This window comes from Enoplosus armatus, chromosome 18 (assembly GCF_043641665.1).
Source record: "Enoplosus armatus isolate fEnoArm2 chromosome 18, fEnoArm2.hap1, whole genome shotgun sequence".
NCBI lineage: Eukaryota > Metazoa > Chordata > Actinopteri > Centrarchiformes > Enoplosidae > Enoplosus > Enoplosus armatus.
In genome coordinates this window covers 18549283-18573934 of record NC_092197.1, presented here as the reverse complement: position 1 = coordinate 18573934, position 24652 = coordinate 18549283, and the positions used below count along the sequence as shown (strand labels likewise).

At 46.5% G+C, this 24652-nt stretch overlaps 2 protein-coding genes across 2 annotated transcripts; one reads left to right on the top strand and one right to left on the bottom strand.

Annotated features, from left to right (window-relative positions):
* Nucleotides 1-370: 370 nt before the first annotated feature.
* Nucleotides 371-1437, top strand: brcc3 (BRCA1/BRCA2-containing complex, subunit 3). The gene has a single exon (XM_070925000.1). The coding sequence runs from the start codon at nucleotides 439-441 to the stop codon at nucleotides 1219-1221; it is 783 nt and encodes a 260-aa protein (XP_070781101.1). The 5' UTR covers nucleotides 371-438; the 3' UTR covers nucleotides 1222-1437.
* A 1889-nt stretch (nucleotides 1438-3326) lies between these two features.
* On the bottom strand, nucleotides 3327-24591 carry LOC139301675 (cilia- and flagella-associated protein 44). Its single transcript, XM_070925117.1, is given in 38 exon segments — nucleotides 3327-4874; nucleotides 4876-4932; nucleotides 4934-5050; nucleotides 7355-7422; nucleotides 7424-7630; nucleotides 7973-8107; nucleotides 8334-8494; nucleotides 8634-8835; nucleotides 9711-9827; nucleotides 9947-10077; nucleotides 11232-11363; nucleotides 11441-11636; nucleotides 12380-12583; nucleotides 12669-12963; nucleotides 13176-13417; nucleotides 13882-14059; nucleotides 14215-14359; nucleotides 14435-14646; nucleotides 15164-15294; nucleotides 15514-15676; nucleotides 15936-15991; nucleotides 16538-16817; nucleotides 17168-17310; nucleotides 17879-18079; nucleotides 18175-18327; nucleotides 18419-18529; nucleotides 19294-19503; nucleotides 19587-19681; nucleotides 19826-19925; nucleotides 20237-20284; nucleotides 20395-20550; nucleotides 20931-21095; nucleotides 21316-21430; nucleotides 21868-22084; nucleotides 22166-22268; nucleotides 23199-23361; nucleotides 24009-24162; nucleotides 24522-24591. Coding segments are annotated over 38 exon segments (7086 nt in total). The 3' UTR covers nucleotides 3327-3421.
* Nucleotides 24592-24652: the final 61 nt, after the last annotated feature.

Below are 24652 nucleotides of genomic sequence, written 5' to 3'. Positions count from 1 at the left end.
AAAAAATGGCCAGTATTTTGATTGATTAATCTATGTATTTATTTATTTATTTATGCATTATATTGGAATGTGTGGATTCAGGGAGAATCTATTAAGATAACCTCATGATAAATGTGTTTAAATACACATAACATGGAAACATAGCAAGAATAAGGTCCTGTTACATCGATTACATTTAAAAAATAATAATAATACTCGAAAAATAAGCTGAACCTTTGTTTGTTTCTTTATTTGTTTTTGCCGTTACACACTACTTTAATATTGGTTTGTAGTCCCGCCAGAGAAGAAGCGGAACCTTTGTCGATGTAAGAGCCCGGCCGCACCAACACGGACATGTTTTGCTGCAGCACTTCAGAACACGGAAGTGAAGCGCAGCTCCGGCTGGTGTTTAATGTTTTCGTCTTCGCACCGGTTAGAGGACGTAACTCGTCGGACATTATGGCAGTGAGCGCCGTTCACCTGGAGTCAGACGCCTTTCTGGTGTGCATGAATCACGCGCTGAGCACGGAGAAAGAGGAGGTGATGGGTCTGTGCATTGGGGAGGTGGAGACCACCCGGATCGTCCACATCCACTCCGTCATCATCCTCCGCCGCTCGGACAAGAGGAAGGACCGGGTGGAGATCTCCCCGGAGCAGCTGTCGGCGGCCTCCACGGAGGCGGAGAGGCTGGCCGACATCACCGGCAGGCCGATGCGGGTGGTCGGCTGGTACCACTCCCACCCGCACATCACCGTGTGGCCCTCCCACGTCGACGTGAGGACCCAGGCCATGTACCAGATGCTGGACCAGTGCTTCGTGGGCCTCATCTTCTCCTGCTTCATCGAGGACAAAAACACCAAGACGGGCCGGGTGCTGTACACCTGCTTCCAGTCCGTGCAGGCGCAGAAGGGCTCCGAGTACGAGCGGGTGGAGATCCCCATCCACGTCGTGCCCCGCGAAGCCATCGGCAAGGTGTGCCTGGAGTCGGCCGTGGAGCTGCCGCGGATCCTGTGCCAGGAGGAGCAGGACACCTACCGCAAGATCCACAGCCTGGCGCACCTGGACCCCGTCACCAAGATCCACAACGGCTCGGTGTTCACCAAGAACCTGTGCAGCCAGATGTCGGCGGTGAGCGGACCGCTGCTGCAGTGGCTGGAGGACCGGCTGGAGCAGAACAAGCAGAGCATCGTGGAGCTGCAGCAGGAGAAGGAGATGCTGCTGCAGGAGCTGGCCGCTCTGTGAGAGGACGCGGAGGGTGGAGGGGGACAGTTTAGAGACCACTATCGGTTCTCTTCCTGCTGTCGGACAGAGCAAATGGACCTTGAGTTTTGCTCGTTTTCGCTTCTTTACTATTCTCTTACTTTCTAAGCAGGACTGGGTATCAAACCTAAACACTTTGTTTGTACCAGCTGATAAGTGTCTGATACCAAAAGATGACATTAAATGTCCGGTCTGTTAGTCTTGATTCGATTTCTCCTTCTTTAAATCCTAATTTTGTTGAATTAATACATTTAGGCAAAGCTCTTGTACAGCTGTATTGTGGTAAGACCAGAGCTGCGACAGTTCACTTCTATGAATGAATAATCTGCCAAAGAGAGACAAGTGTCCATGAGTACACCCCAAGACACTCGATTCACAAAGACACGAAACAGAAACGCTGGAGCCAGAACGTGTAGTTTATTCTGTGACGAGACAGCATCATTTTGTTCAAAAGAAAACCAGGTTTTGTTGATAGAAACTGCTCATATTCCTCTCGACTTAAGGAGTCCGTTTGTTGTGGTATCTGTGTTAGAGCCACAACCACGCGTTGTTTTCATGATCAATTCTTTTCTCGATTCATTGTTTGGTCTTTGAAGTGTCAGAAAAGAGTGGAAAAAGGCCCGTCACAATTTCCCATAACCCAAGGTGATGTCTCCAAATTGTCCAAAACCCAAATACATTCAAGACATTTAGATATTTAATTCGCTGCCGTGTACGACAAGGAAAAGCAGCTGGAAGCCGGAGCTATGCAACGGCATTTTTCCTTTTTTTAAAAAATAACTTGAACTCGATGAGGCCTTTCTTTAAGCACAGTGGTAAAATCAACTTGCAGAGACTTGAGACTGTCGCCCGTCATTTCAGTGAAGAAATAACAACAACAACAACAACAACAACACTTCAAGTTGGATGATTCATCTTTAAATTTAAATGTCCAAATGTGTTGCCGCTCTACTCCACTGTATATGGTTGTGAATTGAGTATCTTTGGCTTGTGGACAGACAAAAGGAGACATTTGAAGACGTCACCTTGGGCCCCCCGGGGAAACTGCGATGGACATTTGTCACCATTCGCCTCAGTTTGATGAAATACACTACTAAATGCTAAAAGTATATGGTCAGCCCAGTCCACATACTTCAGTGTAGTCTTGGTCAGGTCTGTTTATCCTGTTGGTTTCCAATAAAGGGAAATCTTGATAATGCACCATACAATATATCAGACAACAGCGTGCTTCCAACTTTGTAGCAGAAGTTTTGTGTTGCGTTTCAACATGGCGTGGAAGAACTTGACTGAACCTGCACAGAGCCCTCAGAGACCTCAACCCCATCCAACACCTCTGGCGTGAACTGGAACACCGACTGCGAGCCAGACCCATACCACCCAACATCAGGGTTCCGACATCTTGTAGAAAGTAAAAATGAACTTTTCTTTTTCCTGGGATTAGCATCCTGTTCGTCCATGGTAAACAGTGCTGGATCCTGTCCAGTAGGGGGCAGTAGTGGAGCGTTTGGAACTCAGGAAGGGCCACTGCCCAGAGCAACCTGTCAAACAACAAGCCGTTAATAAAACTGCGGTGTATTAGAGGTGATTATTATTGACAACAAAATATGACTAAAGTGGTGAAAGTGGGGTGTAATGTCGTACATAGAAGTTAAAAAGTCATTTTCTGTTAGTTGTGACAGCCCATTCTGAGCGCGGCGGTCAGGTTTGCTGGGTTTAAGAGAGCCCACTCATCACTTAACAAAACCTAACAAAAGACAATATGTCATTAAATGTATTTTTTTTTATTACGAGTTTGGCCTTTCCGAACACCCTCCAGTGTGTCGGAGTCATGTAACACTGTCACGGAAACTTCACACAGGGAACTGAATACTCTCTGTTGAAACATGTTGCCGGGGACTCCACCCAGAGGCACAGAGCAAACAAGCAATACGTCATTCTTTCTTGGAAGACAACTTTATTGATGGACCAGCGTTCACATATCCAATCAGTACATTTCTTTAAAAAAAAAAAAATTCACTTTATACACAAAAAACAGGAAAAGAATCCATTTTTTGAATCATGAATAATGATTGATGGTACAGCCATAAAAAAAAACCAAAAAAACAAGTGATAATAAAACTTAACTGCACTTTTCTGAACACACTGGCAAAGCGACACTCGCCGTTTCCACTCTGACTCTTGTCTACTCGACGTCGCAAAACTCGGCTGTAGATCCATAATAGTAAACGCCAAGTCCTGCAAAGAGCGGCTGAGTGAATGTGGTCTGGACTTTGTGGAGGCGGGTGGTAGTTTCGGAGACGTCGTAGAATGACAGAATGCCTGCCCTGTGATCCAGGAACACTCCTACTCTGGAGGACTGAGGGCCTGGGATGAACGTTTTTTTACGGTTGTGTATGAAATTGTAATTACCTTTTGCCAAACACTGTAATACCCAAGACTTGTCGTTGTTTCCAAATACACTGTCATCTCCCGTTCTGTCGATATCCTTATATGCGACTGCCACTGAAACTCCTAATCCACTCCACTGCACTTCCCAGTAACAACGTCCAGTCAGACCTTTTCTGCTCAGGACCTGAGACCTGGACATGAACCTGTCCGGGTGACTGGAGGGGAACAGGTGATGATTCACTGAGGCCGCTTTCCTGTTCTCTTCAGATAACACCACCTGCCCGTTTGCTGTGTTCGGATCCAGCTGGAAGTGATTCTTGTGGACTGCATATTGGGAAAGTTCCGCTTTCGTCTTGGGGTCTTGTGGCAGTAAAACATCCACTTCGGTCACCGTCATCAAGATCTTTTCCCATTCCTTTCCACAACTGTCCTTGAGTTTGTCGGCGGCCTCTGACACAGCTGCTGTCGCATCCTCAAAGTATCGCAAAGGGCCGCTGTTGATCTTGGGGAAAATGGTAGATTTAATGGGACGTGACAGCGAGACGGAATTGTTGAGAAACTGGATTTGATCGTCTGTGTGCGAGAGCTTCTCCAGATCAGCGTCCCTCCCCCTCAGCTCAGCGAGCTCCCGCTCCAACTTCCTCTGAAGCTCTGTGGCTCGACCCGCTTCACTCTCCTGCTGGGATCTGATCTTACTCTTTACACCAGAGCTTCTTTTCTCAATGAGACGGACTAGCTTGGTGGACATCTTCTCGCTGTCCCTCACTGCTTTATCAGCGGAGCGGTTGATCGCCTCCACCTCCTGCCGGAGCACCCCCACGTCTTTCTCTCTGTCCTGGATTCTCTGCTGGATCTTTTGCCGACTCACCCCGAGCTCCTTCCGCCTCTCGGTCCATTCTGCTGCAGCTGAAACCGTGTCGTGGCCTTTGTGTTCATCCATGGAGCACAGATAACAGATGCAGCGCTTATCGGTGCGGCAGAAAATCTTCATCACCTCATTGTGACGAGTGCAGATGTTCTCCTGAAGCTTCTTGGAGGGGTCGACCAGCTTGTGTTTTTTAAAGGCGGGGGATTCGTAGTGAGGCTGGAGGTGCTGCTCACAGTAAGAGACCAGACACTGCAGGCAGGACTTGGACGCTTTCCGCTTTCTGTCGGTGCAGGAATCACAGGCCACATCCCCAGGTCCGGCATAGCAGCGATCGGCTGGAGCTGAATCTCTTAACATGGTGTTTTTAGCCAGGAAAGTGCCTGCACTGAGGACAGTTGTAGTTTTTCTTCTGATCCTCCCAGTGGATTCTGATACAGAATAGTCACTGGATCCTTCAGTAGATCCAGACAGATCGAACAGCAGAGTTTTCCCCGGTCGAGCTGATCTACTTGCTGCGCTATTTCACCACTGACTGTGTTTGTGAATAACGAAGCCCTGGCCAAGAGGGAGTGGTTTTCAGGTTGTGCTTTATTCCAGAGAGAGGAGGGGTTAGAAACACCAGGTGTCGGTTGCCCATTTACACTGGAGCCTTTGTCATAGAGAGAAAAAATGGGGCAATAACCTCTATCTTCAGTCTTTAATTCCTTCCTATAAGAGGCTGTGACAGTCACTGACTCAGAAAAAGCTGTGGCTACAGTCTGTTTTGGAAAAGTGCCACTGACCAGTCTCTGAGGGACACCTCGGGTAGGAAAAGTTCGGCAGGGGTATTTCCTTCAGGATGACCTCTTACTTAGGAAGTGGGCTTCTCGTGGAGAAGCATTCCGTGGCGCTCCTACTGCGCAAATTGCGCTGCCTTCCAAATGCAGGCATCAGTGATTCAGACAGCTCACGGTAACGTTGCAGGACACGTGGGTGTAAAAACATCTGCACACGTGTTTCTGCGTGTCACGCTTGCGTCCAGTACCTGCAGCGTGTCAGCCGTCGTTAACTGGTGATTAACAAAAAGGGAAAGGTGCAGTTTGAACTTTGGTCGTAGTCATGTTTACTGCACGAGCATGAGCGCGAACACGTGACACATACAAGTGGACAAAAACAACCGGAGTCTTCCACGCTCCAGGTCGACTCTATCCTGTAAAGATGAAAGGTCAATGTGCTGACTCAGTCCTCTTAGCATTTACTACAGTTTGCAGCAGCTGTGTCATAGCTATGGGAGACCATGTCTGCCAATGTGATGGATCCTGTAAGTCATTTTGATATTATGATGAGAAACTTTCCCAAAATAATGAGTTACTCGGTTTCGTTTCCCAGATTTCTTTCACGTTGTGGCAAGAATTTCTGAAGCTCGGTCGGCCCGTGTTGTCGTCGTGTTTTCGTCCGTCTAATGGACATCAAAGTGTTGACTGACGAACGTCTCCAACGGCTGGGTGTGTGTGCCTCGCCCCAAGTTATTTATTTTATTGCCTTATGTCCCCTCCCGCCCCCTGATGTCCACGGACGCGTCGCTCCTTGTTCCAAGGGTCCAGACTGATTCCTAAAAGGTGACAGAGTCTTTGCAGTCGGGGCTCCCGGACTTTGGAGTTTTCATGGCTTTTAGTTTGTTTCTTTCTTTCTCTTTGTGGTTTTAATGTGCTCCGTTTTTTATTGTAAAGCGCTTTATTTATATAGCATACCTTTCAATACACAGCTACAAAGTTTATTATTATTATTATTATTATTATTATATATGACCGGAAAACCATTCACACTGTTCTTCAGTGTTTCCACATGTTTCTCCTTTCACGACACTTCTGCTTCCCTAGTTTGGTTTCCACGTCTGCGTTCAACATTAACACTGCACTCATCTGTGATTTAGGGGAAAGTTATACTGTCATATGCTTTAAATTTGTTTATAGAATGAATGCTCACACAATACTTTGATTACTCTTAAAAAAAACAACTTTGTTGACTGACTTTGTTCACATCTGTAAAACCTACATTACATGTGTGGTAAATCCGTACATGATTCATTTCATTGCGCAATTAATAATGTGGAGGAAAATAAATCAGTGCTCTCTATTGATTATCAGAATAATGATTATATCTTCACTACACTTTTCTGACCACATTTACAAAGTGACAGGAGCAAAATACAGATATGCCTGGTGAAAGAAGGCAAACTGCTGCTCCATTAGTGTCCATACAGTGGGGGGGGGGGGGGGGGGGGGGGGCATATTACAGCAACAATACAAAAATGTGACAAACAGAGGAACTATGCAGGATACACAAGTGCATAGGGATGAGTCACAACAATAATTCAACCTGTACCCAGTTCATTAAAAGCTTTAAAAACGGAGTATGGAGTTATGTCCCCCCCCCCCCCCCCCCCCCCTTTTGTGTTTGAGTAGGCTGGCCTATGGGTATATATACCCCTCTTTTTGTGTCATTCGTTAGGTCAGGTTTGTTCGCCTGCTTGGTCCCCGACACTACAACTGGAGTTGTAACATCTCGAGTTCTTACCGTTCCCTCCTAAGGACATATGAAACCTGAAAGTGAAAGTAAACGACCCTGGTGCTATTTAAATGTTTGGTGAAAGACAGGTCTCCATCAGCTTTAATTAGCTGAAGGGGGTCACGTGGGGGTCAAAAATCTCAAAAGGTCTCACACTCCAAAGACCAGTAGCTTTCAGTGAAGACAAAATCAAGCACGCTCATCATTTAAGACTTTGAATTATGAATAAACCCAGGAGTCAACAAACTGAAGTTTTTATTTAATCTTAAAAACAATAATAATAATAATAATAATAATAATTCATCAGTGAGCAGAGTTCTCTCCCCATCTGCTGGGTGACATTTGTGCTTTGAGCTGTTTGGACGGACGCCCGGGGAGGGCTCTTTTGCTGGCGTGGGTGCGGTTTGTGGGGGCGAGCGGGGGCAGCGGGGCCTGGCCGGGGGGCAGGACGTGGCCTCCTTTACGGGACAGGAGGTCGATCTCTCTCTCGAGGGCCTCGGCCTGCTGCGACTGTGTTTTCACCAGCTCCCGGAGCCTCCGGATCTCCTCCTGGTCCACGCGTCTCCTGTAATCCTTGAACTGTCGGCCCTGGACGCACACAAAGAGATGTCTATAAAAGGCGTGCAGTACACAGCCGGACACACAGTTTTGGAGTTTTTCTACCCCCTAGTGGCCAGGACATCAAATGTCACCGACTGTTGTGGAAGGTTGCTGGCTGCTGCGTCTCTGAATCGGCTTGAAAAAAGCTGAAGGAAGTGCAATACAACCAGGGCTATAATGTTGAACAACGATAAATGTTCTAGCTTTCTTTCTTTTCAACAAACATAACCATACGCTTGAATATATATATATATATATATATATTAACATTACGGATCCCAGCTTTGATTGATATCACATATATACGTGGATTGAATGCACAGAAATGACCATTTTCTTCTGCCTAGCGTTGAGTTTCTGCTCCAGCTCCTTCTTCTGGTCCAAGAAGCTCGTCATGCTGAGGAGACGCTCTGTGTTACTTCTGGTCACCTCCATCAGAGCCTGACGCGCCTCTTCTACCTTGGCCTGAATATCACGCACGCACACGCACACACACACACACACACACACACACACACACACACACACACACACACACACACAAATCCAGAAAAAGATCAATAATTCTTACTCCAATCTGAGTTGTTTTAAAAGAAAATGACATTTTGAGTTTAAAGAGGACCAGAGCAGAAACAGATCTCACACTTGCCAAAGAACACACACACACACACACACACACAGGTCAGCGTACATCCCACTGTTTGATTTCCTTGGCGTACGCGGCTTCTCGGAGGAGTTTTTCCTGCTTGAGCTCCTCCAGCGTCCTGTTCCCAGATAGCGTCTGCAGAGCCTCCAGATCCACCAGCCTCCCGTACTTCATCATCATCAGCTGGTTGCACTGCTTCTCCAGCTCTACACCAAAACACACACGGACACACGCCAACGCACACGTCAGTATCAAACAATGTCACTTCCGACTTTCAGGTTGAGCTGGACGGGAGCTCGAGCTCTTCTTGGCTCCCTGGGCGTCGGGGGCCCGCGTGGCTCGTACCCTGGATTCTGGCGTCCATGTCCTTGCGGTCGTTGATGAGCCTGACGTGCTGCTGGCGGGCCTGACAGTACAGATCTCTCTGCTGGCTCTTCTCCTCCTGCAGCTGCCTGATGCGCTCCTGCAGCCGGCTCAACTCCGCCCTGTCCAGCACCAACGCTGGGCTCAGGTCGGACGGCACCGAGCCGTTAGAGACAAACTCAATCTGGTAGACGAAAGATAAAATGAGGACAAGGTTCAAGTCAAAATTCTACAGTACCTAAAGAACTACACTAAAGTATTGGTATGGCAGTCCAGGGCTGCCGACATTAAAATAAAAGAATTTAACCAATCCTTTTCTGTGTGCTCCCGAGCATAATACTGCCATGATGACCACGAAACTGACTGTTGATGTTCAAATTAAAGAAAAAACAAAAACATATTTGCAATAGAGCTGCGAGGATCGACAGGAAATGAATCGGCTATTTAGTATTTTACTAACTTTTATTATTATTATTTTTAATAATCAATTAATCATTTTAGTCATTTCAACAGAAATGCCAAATATTCACCGCTTCCAGCTTCTCAGATGTGAATATTTGCAGCCTCTGTGATGTTAAAGTAAAAAACCTTTGGGTTTTGGATTGTTTGTTGGACAAAACAAGCAATTCGAATGTGTCAAACTGGGCATTTGGAACACTTTTCGGAAGAAACAATGAATCTTTTAATCGAGAAAATAATCAACAGGATTCATCGATGATGAAAATAATCGTCCCTTGCGGCCCTAAATTGTAAAGTGGACTGTTATTTTGAATTTAGCTCATTTCTATTGAAAATAAAAATGTCCTTTCTCATGGTTCATTTTCATAATGGCACGACTCTCCCAGGCCACTTCACTGAAATCACCGTCCCACTACTCTGGTTTCTGGCGTTTCTCTTCTCCTTGGAAATAAAGGTGCGGGTGGTCTGTTTGCAGGTTTTTACCTGTCCATGGTTTCTTTGGGCTTGTTTGTGTCTGGCTGGCTGACTGCTAACTGTCTTCCGAGGTCACCAAAAACGTGCCACAGAGAGACTGGGGCTTAAATCTTTCCGGCTGTTCACCTGGTTCAGTCTGAGAGGAACCACCACGTCCAGTTTGTTCATCTTCTGCTGCTTCTCCCTGTTGACCAACTCCAAGTCGTCGTCTGCTGCCTTCAGACTGCTCTTCACCAATTTCTCCTGCAGAGCCAACCGAAGTAAGCACACACACACACACACACACACACACTGGCATGTGAGTGACATGGTGAGCACACGGCAACAGAAACACATCGGAAAGATGAAAGGCAGAGTAGGACCTTCTTGACGAGGGTGTCGCACTCCTTCTTCAGAGCTTCAGCACTCTTCTTCTCCTCCGCCAGCAGCTCCTCCAGGTCCAGCCGACGCTCACGCAGCTGCAGTGTGTTCTCAAACAGCTCTGGCTCACAGCCTGAGACACACACACACACACACACACACACACATTCATACTTAAAGTTAAAGTGAATCTTGATAGCCTAGCTAGCATCAGAGAACTGCTATTTGCTTCTTGTTCTCCCATGAATCAGATTAGTTTGGCCCGCCGCACAGTTTGAGCACCATTGGGCACAACAGTGACACCCCCAGACAGAAAGACTCCAGTCTGTTGTGTTTTTTGATGACATCAGAGCAGGTGTGCGCTGTCTGGTGTTTGCAGATGGACTAAAGACACGTGCAGAACGTTGTTTCTTCCCCAGCGATGTTTGTTTGTATTTGACAGTTTTGCTCATTAGCTAGTTGCAACAGTAATGGGAACAACAGGCCTTCACGGGTTGTGAGAGAGCCACCCCGGGACCTGAGTCTGGCCTGGTCATATTCTGTTCATTCAGCTCAGGGAGTGTTTTGGTGTATTGCTGTAAAAAAAAAAAAAAAAAAAAAAAAAGCATGTGCTGTATTGTTTGGGTCTGTTCAGGTTCGTTTCTGCAGATACATCTGGATCTCATGTGTGAACGGTAAATGTGTTCGTTGCAAATGTAAAATGTTTAAAATGAGTTCACGCATGTCAGGTTCAGGAAGGGTTTCCACGTGTCTGTTTTGACCCACTGAAGTCCAGATTGGAAGGCCTGTAACAGGAACACAACACGCACAGATCAAGTAGCTGGTGGTGACAGATAATGTCTGCGACCGGATCTTAAGATCAAACTCGGTGCCTTTTTTTTTTCTTCCTTTTGTGGCCTTTTTCGGCGCAAATGTCCACGACATAAGAACAGGCCGATGGTTGGCGTCCATGTTTGTTTTGGCGAAAGAACGCGCGACAATTGGCGCTCTCGCGGGACTTCTCTGCGGTTTGTCCCGTCTTTGTAGGTTTCAGCTAGTCTTCCGGTTTGTCCCAAGCTTAAGAGGGTGATGATCTCGGGTATGGTGGAACCTAATTCAGTTCAACACCCGTACCAAAGTCAGGTAATTACCGCACAAATAGCCTACAAAGCTAGATAAGTCAAAGTATTCTTATTTCCAGTGCACCACAGTTCAGTACAGGCGGTTCTGAAGGGCCTTACATGAAGTGCTGTGATGCAACACTGGTAAGAATTCACACTTTACTGTTTTTTCCACCACAATACTGACCTGGAGGGCAAACACTGTCATCCAGAGCAGCTCCCCCCTCCTCTGTGCCGCTGTCATAATCATCATCATCATCATCATCATCATCCCAGTCATCGTCTTCATCGGAGTCTTCATCACTGGCCTCCTCCTCTTCTGCAGACACACATTTGGATCATAAAGAGCACGCTGACGCATCACACAGCGTCACGCGACCGTGGCCTTCCCCTCACCTCCGGTTCCCGCCTGCTCCTTCTTCTTAGCACGTTTGATCTTCTTCTTGAAGACTTTGGTGAGAAACTCTTCGAACTTGTTCTCTTGGCCCAGCGAGGCCTGGAAAGCGGCAGTCAGAGCCCTCTCTCTCTCCTGCAGCTTGGCTATGTCTCCCCGCTTCAGTTGCAGCCGCTCACTGCACTCCTCCAGCTTACTCTGTCGGGGGAAGAGAGGGGGAGGACGTGGCTATTAACAGTGATCCGAGGGGCTACGCAGGATGCGTTCAAACACAACAATCACTATAGTTACACGCGTAAAACGGTAGAAAGAGACGAGAGAAAGAGAAAGTGTAAAAATACACTTTGGGTCACGTTAGGTGGCCTGTGTAGACGCGCTTAGTGCCGCAGGTCTGTTCTCAAGTCTGTTTATCAAGTTTCAAATCAAACAGTGTGTGTGTGTGTGTTACTTGAACTCAAAATTTGAACTAAACACAATGTGTAAGCAGCATTTAGGTGGAGCTAGTTTTCAGCAAATGATGTACTGGTAGGTAGTTTAGAGGCGGAACTGCTAACAGCTCACAGACATCTGGAACGTGACGAGGAGCCTCATCGTTTATTATTATATGTTTTCCTGTAAGCTCTTCTCTTGCAAAGTAACCACTAACTATAAATGTAGTGGGAGTAAAACATGCTATATTTCCCTCCCTGTAGTGGAATAGACGTATGAAGTAGCAGACAATGGAAATACTCAAGTAAAGTACAAGTACCACAGAAGTGTACTTAAGTACAGCACTTGAGTAAATGTACTTTAGTTACTATCCACCGCTGAAACTGTCAGGACATTTCTAAAAGATAAACATTCTGCCCAGTATCGAATGGAAACCAAAGGCTGCCCGGAGGAAGTAAAACAAGTATCTTAAACATTACGGGACACTTTAGAGAAGGGTCACCGTCTCCCACCGTGATGCTGTTCTCCTCCTTAATGCATCCGTTGAGCTTCTCCTGCAGGCGGCCCTCCCTCTTCTCCAAGTCCTTGAGGAGCAGCAGCTCCTGGTAGAGCGTCAGCTGGCGGAGGTCGGCCAGCTTCAGCTGCCAGTCCAGGCGCAGCTTCTGGTGACGCAGCAGCAGGAGCTCGGCGTCAAACAGACGCACCGAACTCTCCATCTGAGGATTATTGACAAGATATTTTCATTACGCATTGAATCTCATGAAGCGCGATGGCCGTCGCTGAATGAAAGAAATAAGGGACCTGCTCCAGCAGAGAGTCCTGCTCGTGCAGCAGTCGGATCTCCTCCTCTCTCTGGAGCTCCTCCTCCAGCTCGCTCAGCCCTGCTCCTTCCTCCACTGCTGCCTCTTCTTCTTCTTCTTCTTCTCTGGTTACAGATGAAGCTGACAGGCCGGGAGCCCCAACCTCTCCTCTCTCCTCCTCTTCTTCGTCTTCTTCCTCCTTCCCCTCCTCTCCTTCCATCTCTTTCTCCAGCTGCTCCAGTAAGCGCGTGCCTCCCCCCTGCTCCTCCTGCTCCTCCTGCTCCACCGTCTGGAGCCTGTTTGAAGATGGAAAAAAAGAAAGGCAATATATTCCTTTAAAAACATACGATCAAACCTGGGCTTTAGTCTGAACCCGGTTGCTGCAGATGTACAGCAGTCATAAGTGATGATACATGACTGCTATAGATCTGCTGAGAATCATTTTTACATCTACTTTAGTCTGAGTCTAGACTTGGTCTTGGATCAAACTAAAACCTGGCCCAAGTACCTCTGTTCCCTCAGAACCCGGTAGCGCTCCAGGGTGGCGCGGCTGTACCGCAGCCTCTTCTCCGGGGTTTCCTCTGGCAGCACGGCGGGCAGGGCTGGTGGGCGGCGGTGGAGGTGGGCCGCCAGACGCTGCTGGACCCTCTGGACCTGCTGAGCCTGAGCGCGCAACTGAGACACCAGGCGAACCTTGGAGTCCCGCAACGCCACGACCCGTCCATTCATCTGAGTCTGCTTCTCCCGGATCTGATGGGATGGACGGAGTCATTAAATGAATCTGTTCTTTCTTGTTTGTCCGGCCAACCGTCCAATGTTTGGCACTTTTGCTTGATAAATGACACAAACAATGAATCAGTTATTGCTATTATGGACTAATTGGTTGATTACTTGTGGTTGTTAATTGATCGGTCTATAAAATGTCAGAAAAAAGTTTCACAATTTCTTAAAGGCCACGGTGACGTCATCAAATTGCTCGTTTTGCCTGACCAACTGTCCAAAACCAAAATACATATTCAATTAACTGTCACATAAGACAAAGAAAAGCAGCAGTTATCCACGAGGGAGGACTTGGAACTGGGGAGTTATTGGCACCATCACACATTATCCATAGCCATCCAGACCAGAATCATTGCTGTAAAAATAGACCGGAAGACGTTCACGCTGTAAATGAGCTAAAATGTGTATTAGAGTATGGAAGTGTCTGTGGGTACATTTTCCTCCAGGCCTATGAGCTCGGCTCTCTTCCTCTCAGAGCTCATCCTCAGGTGTTTCGGCACCGTGAAGTCTTTGGCCGACTTCAGTTTTAAGTCTCCGACGCTCTCTTTGGCTTCGCGGATGGCCTGCACGTCCTGCGGATCCTCGCAGTCCTCGTTTGGCTTCTCTGCGTAACTGGGACACCAACAATGCATCACAGTTTTGCACCAGTGTCCGGCACTGCGTTTGTTGTAAGTATGAATACAGGAAACAGCATGTGCATAAAAGAAAATGGAGAATGCCATGTAAATGTAATTTACTGAGGTGACGTTGTTGGACATGACACTCACAGCTGGGCCCATTCCTGCTTCCTCTTCTCTATCTTGGCTCGAGCTTGCTCAGCTTTCTCCGCCGCCTTTCGGAGCCTCTCGACCTGCCGATCCGCCAGCTTTATCCCAGCTGGACGAGCCACCGGGGGGCGCAGCACCGCCTCCTCTGGAGAGCGCACGCGGGTGACAGGTCAGGCATGTCTTTGACGGGTGAAACAAACACACAGAAACACTTTCCCACCTTCTAATTTACTGCTCTCTTTCGCGGGCTCGGCTCTGGATCTCCTGCGCCCTGGCGCAGCAGCTCCGTCTCTGTCGGGCCAGCCGGGTCGGCTCTGGTGTCCGAGCTGGGTTGAGGGCTCGGTGAGCGCAGGCAGACGGTAGGTGGAGACTCTGTGGTCGGTGCGGATGGCGACCACAGTGACCTCGTTGGCCTCCAGGGAGTCCCTGAACCTGAAAACAGGAGACAAGAGGTGAGGGTTTCAGGCTGGAGGCTGGATGACTTCACCTCCTAACTCTTTACCTACAGGCGCAAAAACCTTAGACAGGTAGAACATTTAAACTCAAATACAAACATTCAGTCTTTTATTATCTGTAATAACTCATGATTCCAAAGGAGGGACGAGGGTTTATCAACCTTCCACTCAGTGAACAGTGAATCCCTCTGAGCTTCTCTGTCAGAACATCTGGAAACATCTCACTTGTCTGCTCCTCTGTTCTTAGGTGTTGCAACGGCAAAAAACCTTTATGTAACCCCAACCCTAACTAAAACGTACTTACCAACGTCTTAACACTAAACACATTTCAGAACGGCGAAAAATAACATCCAAACAAACGATAATATCAATAATTATGAACTGTATTCATGCCAGTCACACAACAAGTGAGCTTTTTTCAACCTATCTTCAACTATTATGAATTGGATGTGTGTGTGTGTGAGTGTGTGTGTGTGTGCGTGTTTAGTGAGTACCAGTCCTGTAGTTTGCTGAGTGCTATGCTGCAGCGCTCCTCCTCCCAGGCCATCTGCTTTCTGACCTCCCTCACCCGCTGGGCCTTCACCCTCTCTGCCTGCTCACTAAAACGCCGATCAAGCTGCAGCTCCTACACACACACACACACACACACACACACACACACACACACCACACAAATGATGCATTCATTACGTGGAGACTCATCACCTGAAACACAAACCAGGTCTTTACCCTTCGATGGCTGCAATGGCAAACCACATGAACTGTCACACCAGATGACAGTGGAGGACCCAGTTGTGTGTGTGTGTGTGTGTGTGTGTGTGTGTGTGTGTGTGTGTGTCTGTACCACAGGTGTCAGGCGAACATGCTCTGGCAGACTCTGGTTGTCGCTCAGCAGCCGTTTGAACTTCTTCTGGAGCTCAGCCAGCTTCTTCCTCTTCGCCACAATCTTCAGCTCGGCCTCCCGGCGCAGGCGGTCCTTCTCCAGCTTCTGCTTAGCCGTCTCTATGCTGGGGGGCGGGGGGGGGGGGGGGGGGGGTATGACTTTTAGTTATAGTCATAGTTACAGTGACACCTAAATATAGATGTAGCCAAATGTAAGAAATTCCAATAAAGTATAAGGAATGAAATATAGACAATACGGTTCTCTACTGTACACATCACTTTCTTAAATGGAGACACAGAAAGGAAGAAAAAATGAGACAAGAACAGAGCGACAGAGAAAAAGAGGAGGACCAAATCGTCCCTAAACAGATTATTCACACTCACCTGTAGGCCGCTGGGTCCTCGATGTCCTGGGCTAACGCCTCATTCTCAAGACCCACCTGTTAGAATAACGCGTGAACAAGATGTCCATAAACAGTGGACTTTTTTTGCCCACCCAAAATTCTGAACCATGTGATGATTTCTATTTAAAAAAAAAAACAGATGTTGACCTCAGAGGGCCTTACAATGTATACAACATACGACATCCGGTATCCTCTGTGAGGCTGTTCTGAGGCCCAGCTGTGCTTTGAGCTCAATGCTAACGTCAGAATGCCACCCCCCCCCCCGATTTAGCCTCTTGGTTTTGTGTTTGGGGGCTTCCAGTGTAGCCAGTGGATATAAAGATAACGGACATCAGGAACAAGACTTTCTCTTCCGCGTGCCGGTCATTGTTTGCAGTCTGATCAGCAGTCTCGGAACCCATCAGCTATTGTCTGACTACAGTTTGAAAGCAGATCATTTTTTAAAAGCTAATAAAAAGCTAATCTCTCAAAATTTCAAATTTCATGGCATTCCATCCAATAGTTGTTGAGAGACCTCAGTCTGGACAGATTGACTTGTTGGCTAAAAAGACAATAGAAAATGTGAATAAAACGTGGACTAACCCTGGGTGAGGGAACCCTGGCCCTCTTCCTCTGCAGGCCTTTCTGTAGCTCTTCTGGAGGAAGCAGGCTGAAGGAGAAGATGTTCCCGTCATCTCCCGCCGTCAGCACAAAGTGGTCATCATGGCTACAGCGGATGTGCCGCAGGTGTCCGTATTGGTTGTCGTGGACGCTGAGAGCCCAGCAGGCCTGCATGGAGGCGAGGCTGTGGTCGCCAGGCTGCAGAGGGTAGACCCTGATGGCGCCTGAGTGCATGCCACAGAGCAGCAGCTGCCTGTTGGAGCTACGAAACACCAGGGAGGAAACTTTATACTGGTAATAGTGCTCTAAAGTTTAAAGAAACTAGCTAAAAAAAAAAAAAGCTAGCTGACAGGCAGACAGCCCTGCCCTTATGAAGTTATGACGGCTAACATTTAAGCACACAGTTGCCTTTTTACATCCAGCAGACACAGAGCAACATTACTATATCATCCCATTGGTGTCCAATATTCTCTCTCCTTTTAGCTCTGGTTTGGTCTCAAGCAACTCCTTTCTGCTGTTTGGTGCTGGGCAGGTAGTGTACGAGCGACATTACGCTCAGCCAACTGTCGATATATAAAAAAATACTGATTTGTGAGTTTGCCCTCTGGCTACCTGAAGGTGATGGAGCGAATGGGGTCGCTGTCCGCGTTGAGGACATGCAGGAAGTCAAAGGGCTCATCCTGCCGCCGGTCCGGATCCTGGTCCTGCTTCTCAGAGAACTTACAGTGATACAAGAAGCCTGAGTCAAAGCCTCCCTGCAGGAGAGAGAAGAGTATAAAGTCATCATTTAATTTGCTGATATACATCATATAATATCATACAGTAATGTAGCTTCACCCTCTCATGTTCTGCATCTCCCAGAAGAGGGAGTCCATGACGTTTTTTTTCCGGGTAGCGTTTGATAATAGAACCGAAACAATGCCTGTGTTTTGGCACGCCATGATTTTATATAATCGTACAATCGAACAACCAGTTGTTCCCACTGAGATTATTTTCCTCCCCCGGCTCTCTTCATGTTTCTCTCATCTCTCTGGCCACCATCTCACACGAATGTCAATATTCTCCCTCAGTTTCTTCAACTTTTTCCGTGAGAACTGCTTTTTAAATTCGCTAGCTCTCATTGATGATTGTGTATTTATGAAGGTGTCATCGCAGCCTGACTAATGCTTCCTTTGATGTACTCAGTTGTTCGATATGTGCTTATTTCATCACTTATAAGCACAGCAAGTTGACTACTTCAGCTGATTGATTGATTGATGTAATCTGACTGTTGAGATATAATTATGCATTGACAAGAAATACAAAATATGTGTGTGTGTGTACCATGGAGAGCCAGAACTGGCCAGGCTGTGAGTAGAAGCCACAGTAGAGAGGACTTGGAGGGTCTGGGATGTAGATCGGGGGCAACTCCTTCTCTTCCTCCTCCTCTTCTTCTTCCTCTTGCTCTGCGTCCGGCTGCCTCTCCTCTCTCTCTTTCTTCTTCTTCTCCTTTACGACTTGACGTCTTGCGATTTCCTCCTCTCTCTGTAATACGCAAGCACACAAATTAAAACACAAACGGTCTAAAACGGAAAAGGAAAAAATAGTTGAATGACGCTAAAGAGCGACCAAGCCCAGACCTTGATTCGAGATTTGATGCTCCTGAACCTGAAAGATCTGCCGGGCAGCTCGGGCAGCTGGAAGGTTTTGGTCGGCTTGTGGGCCTCCGGATCAGGACTCTGCACCTCGACCACGTGGCCGCTCTGACACAGGATGAGCAGCCTGTTTTCACTCTGGGTAAAATCATGAAAGAAAGCGGTCGAATCAATGACGTTCCCGCCACGGGGATATTTTGGGTGCGAGTGGGTCGCAGGCCAGACTCACGTGGGAATGAGGCGACCACTCCAGCGCCTGCACCGGCCCGGGGACGTGGACGAAGCCGATGGGGTTGTATTTCTCCCCGACAGCGAAGAAGAACACAGTGCTGTCTGAGCTCTGAGCAGGAAGGTGGCAGTGAGAGGTCAGAGAGGTGAGACGAATAAACAAAACTATGGACTAACAACACATAATCCACATCTCTGCCACTGATACAATTAAGCACGCATCCGGACTATGAGTTCTCCGCCCTGCGTCCACACATAAAGTCTGAATTTATGTGAATTCAGATGTTCAGACAAAACCAAGCAGGTTGTTAAATCCTTGGGTTTTTATTGCCTCTAATAACGTAACGTTGTGTCAAAATGTCGCTGTCAGAAACTTGCGTTTGACCAATGAAATCCACGCGCATTTTAAAGACGTTACGATGCTGAGGGCGAGGAAATCCAAAGAGTTTGTCATCGTTTCTCTGCCAAGCTAATTCCCTTCATCTTTCAAAGCTGTCAGATGAAGGTGAATGACAGGAACAGAAATTAGTCTTTACTTGTTGATAATATAATATTTGTGGTTGTTTTAATGAGTGTGTCTGCGCGTGTGATGACTGGTCTTGCTGTGATCTTGTGAATATGTCATTTGTTCTCACGTCTCTCTTGTAAAAAAAAAAAAAAAAAAAGAGATCTTATTCTTAAGCAGACTTCCTCCTGAATATATATAAAAAAAGTAAAAGATAAAAGATAAGTGGAGTATTCCTTTAGACCTTTAAGCCTATTTCAAAACCCATCTTAAACATAGTGTGTTTTTAAGTAAAACAAACATTTGGGCAAACTGCTGTTTGCTGTGGCTCTCATCGTGGAGAAACACAGTTTTCCTGGGAAACCTCTTACCCCCGTGGCTAAGATCTCCCCATTTCGCTCAAACGCAACAGCAGTCACAGGGGCATTGTGGGGTTTCAAGGCCTGTTTGAGGCGCAGCTTGGCATCTCCCTTGGGGCTGCGCCCGGTGACCACGCGCAGCCTCTGAGGGTCGTACAGCTCCAGCAAGCGGACCACCCCGTCCTCAAAGCCCGTCACCAGTAAGCCTCCACTCTGGTTCACCTAAAGACAACACACCAGGTCAGTTTTCTGTCAGTGCACATCATGCGTGGCAGCACGCTACACTCTCGCACCAACACACTTACTAAAGGTGGAGCCCAGCTGAGAGCGGATGCACCCTGATTGAAGCGACTGGTGGTCAGTTCTCTTTTTGCCAGAAAGTCAAAGACTTTGACTGAACCTGGAGATTAGGGACAGACAGAATACCTGTTATAGTGTCTTTGTGTGTGTGTGTATGTGTGTGTGTGTGTGTGTGTGTGTGTGTGTCAGTGTGTTTGCGAACATGCACAGTATGCGTGCCGATGTGGAAATGTATGGGACTCACGGTCGAGAGCGGCCGTGGCCATCAGGTGGGATTTCCTCGACACGTCCAGGCCCTGGATCGCCCCGGCGTGGAAGGAAAACAGGCACTCTGGATCCGGAGTCTGCACACACAGAACATTCATCAGCTACCTTTGTCCTAATTAATTACAATCTGTCCAGTTAAAGATGTCTGAAGTCTGGACAGTGGCTGACCATTGGCTGAGAGACTTTCTGGTGGGATATCATTGGTTGTTGAAGGTTATAAGGAAAATAGACTTGTTGATTTAAATTTAGCTTTTTGAGTAGATTTAGGTCTGCAAAGTTACTATTTATTGAGTTTCATTCAATAAATAGGTTTATTAATGTGAAGGTTGGGCAGAGAATTTAAAATAAGTACAACGTACACGACAACGTGTCAGTGTAGGAGACTCACCGTGTAGGTGAACGAAAGGTCCAGTTTCCAGATGGCTCCGCTGGAATCCTACGAGACCACAGAGTAAAGAGGTCAGGTTTGGATGGTGTATTTAAAAAAAAAAAAAAAAAAAAAAAAAAAGGTTTTAATTAGTGACCTTTGACCCTTTGCCCTCTGACCTGAGCGAACCAGATGAAGGAGTCGGGCAGGGAGCTCTTCACCACGGAGGAGAGGCAGACATTGTGCCCGACTACCATCTCGTTCATGGGCTCTATCTCAAACCGGCTGCTGTCGCTGCTGCTGTCGGCAGTGTCGATGCTCTCAAAGTCCCAGCCCTGCGGGGGGGGGGGGGGGGGGGTAAATTAACTCAATTAACTTAACATAAATGACTTAAGTTCTATACAGAGCCTCTTCGGATTGGAACTTGTTCTCTGTGTGGTGTTTGAACTTTATTTGGCAACAATTTTGAGTCCAATACTGATGCACCAAATGTGTATTAATCCGCCACTGAAAATAGCACCCAACAAATGCGCCATTTCCTCCTGTTTGCTAAAAACTAAAAACTACGGAATTATCAATATATTTTTGAGATTGAACCAATGGGCACAATGTCTTGGCCACAGAGCTCTGTGTCAGTATAATGAGACAGACAGACGCGTTCTCAAAGTGAAGCCTTTTGAGATTGTGTTATTGTTGTCAGCTGTAAGTATCTTACCCGGACCACTCCATCTGAGCCAGCCGTCATCAGCTGTCCATATTCTAGGGCAAACGGCAGGACCGTCCCGGCGTGGCAGTTCCGCCCCCCCTTGCGGCAAATCTCCACCTTGATAGCGTTCCCATCCCACAGCAGCAAGTTGCCCCAGTCTGAGCCGGACACCACCTGACAGGAGGAAGGCAACCTTACAGAGGTCCTGACGGCTCGTTTAAAGGCACAGTGTTTTGATGCTTTCACAGTATTTATACAGCACCCAGACCTGCTTTATAATCAAACAAGACATGGAGATCTCACAATATGGGACCTTTAAGTCTTACTCAGTACACTGCCAGGCCTTCCTGTCTTGCGCACAAACCCAACCTGTTTAGAACAACAGGGCACAGACCTTTCCATCAGGAAGCTCCACGTAGCCCTCAATATCAGTCGCCGCAGTTTTCCCAAAATGCCCCATAAGCCCTTGCAATTTAAGACCTGTGAATGTGCTGGCCATTCTCCAGAACCTGACAGAGAGAAGGAGAAAGTATTTTCACCTTATTTGAAAACATTAACAAATTCAACTTCTGGTGTCGGAAGTCATTTCCGTGATAATTGTGGTTTTAAGGAGGGGGTTACGTACTGGACTATTTCCTGGAGACAACAAGACAACAAGACTCCAGGAAGTCACTGGTCCTGGCCAAGAAATAGTCTGCCCCCCCCCCCCCCCCCCCACCCCCCATTATATTACAACTTGGCGTTTTTACACTTTACACATAACAGATATCAACCCTCTCCAGCAAGACAACAAATAAGCACATTTCCAAAAATGACAAATACCTGATGTTCACCTTTGTCGCATTTTACCACATTCTACCAGACTAGACATCATCTGCATTTGCAGGTAATCCACTAGGGGGGGGGGTGGTTACAGGGTTTTAGGAGGATTTACTATGTCCTTTACTTGATGTGTCCAGATCCGGATGATGTCAGCAGTCCCGGGTTGTACGGGGAGAAGCTGACCCGGTAGACCTCCTGCGAAATGGCCTTGCAGCTCAGCGTGACCTCCTCCCTCCTCCAATCCCACAGCGTCAGCATGTAGTCCGGGGCGCTCCCCACGCTGGCCAGCAGGTTCCCGTCACGGTTGAAGTCCACAAAGCTGTACGCACGCTCTGTACCGCCTACAGGCGCGAAGGTTACAACGCGTGTGTCAGTAAAACATAACATTTGAAAAAAAAAAGGTACAACTCAGTCCCGTTTACCTCTGAGGATGCGGTGCAGTCGTAACGAGGGATATTCATAGACTATGATGTTGGGCTGGTTTCCCTTCTCGGCTACAACAAAGTACTTGTTGCTAGGGTGTGCCTTCACACACACACACACACACACAAAGAAATGAAGACAACATTTTTTTAAATACATCAGTAATGTATTTTTGCTCCACATCCATGTAAATCGAGTGTATGTCATGAGTTAAGATCATCATTTGAATATTATATCACATCACATCACACATTGTGGGAGGGATCACAGAGCATACTCTGGAGGATATTCACACACAAACCAGTCAAATCAAATCTGACAACACTCTATTTTCTCCCATAAATCCAGTCATTTACATATGAAAATCTATTAGCGTGCTCTGGAGAATTGTTTGAGTTATGCAGTCTATCTCAAAATTCCACATTATTTTGTGCTGGTGCAGATTGTTCCAGTCAGCCTGCACTTAAACCAACGGCTGCCTGGAACAGTGAGGAAAAATACATCCAAAAAGCTAAAAAGAAAAAAAAAAAAGGCCACCCCATGGTTTGCAAAATGTTTAGCTGTGATGTAAAGCATGTATGATTTTGAGTAAATGGGTTAAAACAAGCAAAAACTCTGTTATGGTCTCTAAGTAAACAATAGAAATACTGTATGTTTTACATAATCAATACAAATGTATTTCTGTAATTTAGCACTTTGTTTTAATTAAGAAGAACTTTAACATCGTGGGTGATGAACTATATTCTTTTGCCTTTATAATCTAACAATACATCATAATTTATGTTCTCATTGTCATTCTGCCAATAAAACGGGCAAATGAATACTGCAGTATTTCCCTCTAAAAGTCAAAGTATAAATGCTCGAACAGCTACTTGAGTACCGCGACTTCAAAGCCGTACTCACGTAAACGTGAACTCATCTGTCTGATGGCCAATCTCATCTGTGTTTCCTGCCCTCAGTCACAGCCTGGAGCCTCAGAGTGACTCCTAACACTCAACGTGACACGTCGTTTTGTCTGCCTTCTCATCTTACCGCAACGGAGCCGATTCCTCCTCCACCGCAGGAGCGCAGGTGCCTCTGCTCCTTGGTGGACACGTCCAGCAGGACGAGCAGGTTGCCTGCCACGAAGATCAGAGTCCTGTCGTCCAGCAGCTGCAGGTTCCCCCGGCGCCCGCTGTCATAGCCGAAGGAGTGACTGAATGCAGGAGCAGTTAAGGTCCAAGATCAGATTCACTGAAGCTTTATACAAGATTTACTTTGGATAATTTCATTATGTTTTTATCTTTTATTAAGGTCCTATAATAATAATGATAATAAAAATTGCTTGTTTACAAACATATATACATGCATGTTTATATTATTTTTACCACTGTATATTTATGCTATATGACTACTATGTTGTTATTATCAGGTTTTAGCATTCTTTTCAATTTCTATTCTCCATATTTCATAGTACTGTAATACTACTGTTAGTGTGTGTATAGTGCATATACTGCACATATATTATATCTGACACTGTGCATGTATACATATATTGTATTTATTAGTCATACTTACACCTACATACCTATACTTATATCTTAAATAATATACACATAATGGCTGCAAATACTTGCACAATACTTGCACGGATTCTGATTTCTGATTCTGAATAGTCTATATCTATATATTGTGTATAGCATTTTAATGTAATCCATCTAATTTACTTAATTTCTTGGTGTGTAGTGGATTGTCCGTGTGATACATGTTTATTTGCCTCTATTTGCTGAGTTTGATGAGAGAACGGGAGAAGGACTGTGGCGTGAAATGTTTTGCATAAAACACATCTTCAGAGAAGGATACGAGAGGTGCAGGAGGTCCTCTGGGATTTCACAGTCGGGCGTGATGGACGGTCCGGAGCGAAGCTCCTCGTACTTGTAGTGCACCTCTGCAAAGAGCTGTGTGTTTGATGCCTCCTCAGCCTCCTGCTGCATCCCAGAGTTTCCTGCATCACGTCCTGTGAGGGAGGAAACATTTGACAGCAGCTTTCAGTCATCAATGAATTTACTCGTGCATTTCCCCCTGAAAAAGGTGCATACCTTATACCTCTTTATGATAAATCATTGTTTTTAGTCTGGGTCATGATGACTATAACTGTTCACATCTTATCTTACATTTAAAATTGAAACTTTAACTTAATTCAGCACTTGCAACAGGAGCTGTGTTTCCTAGTTAGTTGTACTGTAACTAGTCATATGTTCCACCTGGGTATAATGTTAAGGTTAACATGGTCTCGAGTGAATAAAAATGTGAGATCTGAATCTGAAAGCCTTTAAGCTAACGTTAGCCAACTTAGTTAGGCGTTACTAGGTGTACCTTCAGTGTTTTCCTCTGTCTGTGAGCTCTCAGCCTGTTCACCGACAGGAGCTGTGTGTTCGTCTGACATCCCCGCTGTTAAAACGTCTACTCCGTCTACTTTTTATCTGTAAAGTAAAGAGGGAAATGTA